This window comes from Sardina pilchardus, chromosome 23 (assembly GCF_963854185.1).
Source record: "Sardina pilchardus chromosome 23, fSarPil1.1, whole genome shotgun sequence".
Taxonomy (NCBI): Eukaryota; Metazoa; Chordata; class Actinopteri; order Clupeiformes; family Clupeidae; genus Sardina; species Sardina pilchardus.
Window position 1 is genome coordinate 14,761,858 of NC_085016.1, and position 2,500 is coordinate 14,764,357.

Below are 2,500 nucleotides of genomic sequence, written 5' to 3' on the forward strand. Positions count from 1 at the left end.
TCATAGTCTCTGCTCAAACCCTACACACACAGAAAATGGCTTGTCTTGTTTCTATTTCATATTTTGAATTCAGAATTTGTATACATTTTGTTATCAATTTATAGCATTTTAGGATCTGCATAATTACTTATAGCTTAAAATATTCAGTAAACTGAATACTTCATATTGATTACACTGTAATGATATTACAGGGGTGGTGTGTAGGTCTAATTGAGTGCCTGTCACTTTAAGATGTACGTGAACATAATTAGGTTTCATTCGGTTTTAGGAAAAGAGTCAAGCATAGTTCAAGGATACATCATGTTTTCATTAAATAACTTAAATGTTCAAAAAACGAACAAAGGTAAAGACAAATATTTCTGGTGTAATAGAAAAGATGAGTGTCCACTGTCCAGTAACGTTAACTTCTATGATTTAGGTAGCCTACCATGGCATGGCATCGTGAGTTGTCACTTTTTCCTTGGTCATGTTTAATTGCCATGACTCGTCTTGGAGTTTGGTAGGCTATATCTGTTATATCCAATGAGTGACAACCAGAGCTCAAAATAAAACGTTACGGTATTCTCCTGATAACGTTAGTGGAATGGAATTAATGTGAATGTAACCTCCATACAAAGACGCAGAGTGGCTATGTGATGCGCACATTTGCAATGAAAATGTTCCGCCTTTTTAAAGCAGGTGTAGCCTACACCAAATCGTGGTTAAATCCATCATTTAGACAACAGAATCAGTCGGATTTCTCTCATAGAAGTCAACCAGGCCTATGTCAAATGCAGGCTGGGGTGAGGCTAACACGGTTTCCACACCGTGTTTATCAACCGTGATAATAATAATATTTGAAATGAACACGGTAATTGTAGGCTATATATAGTCAACATTCTTATCATGGTTTGCCGTTTCAACGGTAGGCTAATCGCTACAAAGTCACCAACTGATAACGAACAGATTGAAGAAAAAGAAGAATGGTTTTGAAGTGACATTTCTTGCGTGTGTGAGAGACAGCGAGGTTGATGCTGAAAGCGTGAGTTTCCAGCCAGGAGCGTTAGAGTTGTCAACTATGAAATTTGTATACAGATGCGCGAAATTTGTACTAGCCTATACTTTGATCCACTTGGTGTGGATTTTTAGGAGCAAAATGCGAATAAAAGGGTTGAATTCAGTACTCGCACCTGTGCTCCCATTTCATATTTTCAAGTAGCACAAATATATATTTCCTCGCATTTGCGACGAGGTGCTCGCAGTGTACAGCCCTGCCTTAGACACAAACACACACACTTTTTAGTACCCGGGATTGACCCAAAGTGATTATTCGTCCAGGACTTAAGCGGAGTTTAGCATTGTTGCATTTTTCTTGCTTGAGGGGTCTGTGTTTAGTCATGACCAAGGAAGATGATGACACTTTTATAGTTTCCTGCAGACTTCTGGTGTGTGTCAGCCCAGGGTTAATCCTCCCTCTTCTCTCTCTCTGTGTGTGTGTGTGTGTGTGTGTGTCATCTCTCTGTGTGTGTGTGTGTGTGTGTGTGTGTGTGTGTGTGTCATCTCTCTGTGTGTGTGTAGTGTGTGAAGAGCCAGACCAGAGCTCCCTGACGCTCTCCTCCACCATCCGCTCGTCCGACCGCCAGACCATGAGCAACGTGGTGGAGCGCGCCTGTTGCCGTGACTACCAGCGGCTGGGCCTGGGCACGCTCAGTAACAGCCTGACGCGCTCCAAGAACGAGCCCTTCCGCATCTCCACCGTCAACCGCATGTACACCGTCTGCAGGAGGTGTGTATGGGTCACACACACACACACACACACACACACAGAGATGACACACACACACACACACACACACACCTGGCATACAATCGCATTCACATGCATTTAATGCAACACAAACTCGTGAAAGGAACAGTTGTTAAAAGAGGCACAACAACAGTCGAGTTACTGTTTGCTTGACACCTTAAAGGTGCTCTATGCAATGTTGGTCCCTTCTGTTGACGTTCAAACAAAACAGAGAGCTAGTTCTCCCCTCCCTCCCGTGCCACTGTAACCCTCCTGAACGCACATCTCTTCGGTCAATTAGCTGGAAATGTTTGGCTCATGGTCCAGGCTGCACCAGGCTGTTTTTGTTGCCGTTTTTGGAGCCTGGGTTGTCTACAGAAACCACATTTTTTTGTGAGGAGTGGATTGTGAGGAGATGTTTGTTATATGTGACGAAAAATGTTTTAGCTTAGAAACTGCATAATATCGCCTAGTACCTATAAATAAATCTCACCCAATGCTTACTACACACTCACAATGGGGGAATAAAAAGCACACAATGGTCAGAAATGTCCATGTGGCGTGTGTACACAGGCTATGGTCAATAATAGACCTGACCAAACACTCTGACTGGCACTGTGTACAGTACGTGCACTCTTGCTCAGACTCCAACACACTCACGTGTGCACACACACTCGCACACTCACTCACACACTCATAGCTATCTGTCATGAAATGAATGAATAAGTTACTTTG

The 2,500-nt window shown here is 43.0% G+C and overlaps 1 protein-coding gene across 4 annotated transcripts in view; it reads left to right on the plus strand.

Moving 5' to 3' along the window:
* The window catches only part of sbf1 (SET binding factor 1), a 78,903-nt gene that overhangs the window by 53,466 nt on the left and 22,937 nt on the right, over positions 1-2,500 (plus strand). For all 4 annotated transcript variants that reach the window (XM_062527478.1, XM_062527479.1, XM_062527480.1 and 1 more), the window contains one exon: positions 1,558-1,765. In XM_062527478.1, the coding sequence (XP_062383462.1) occupies positions 1,558-1,765 (208 nt within the window). The remainder of the gene's footprint in view (positions 1-1,557; positions 1,766-2,500) is intronic.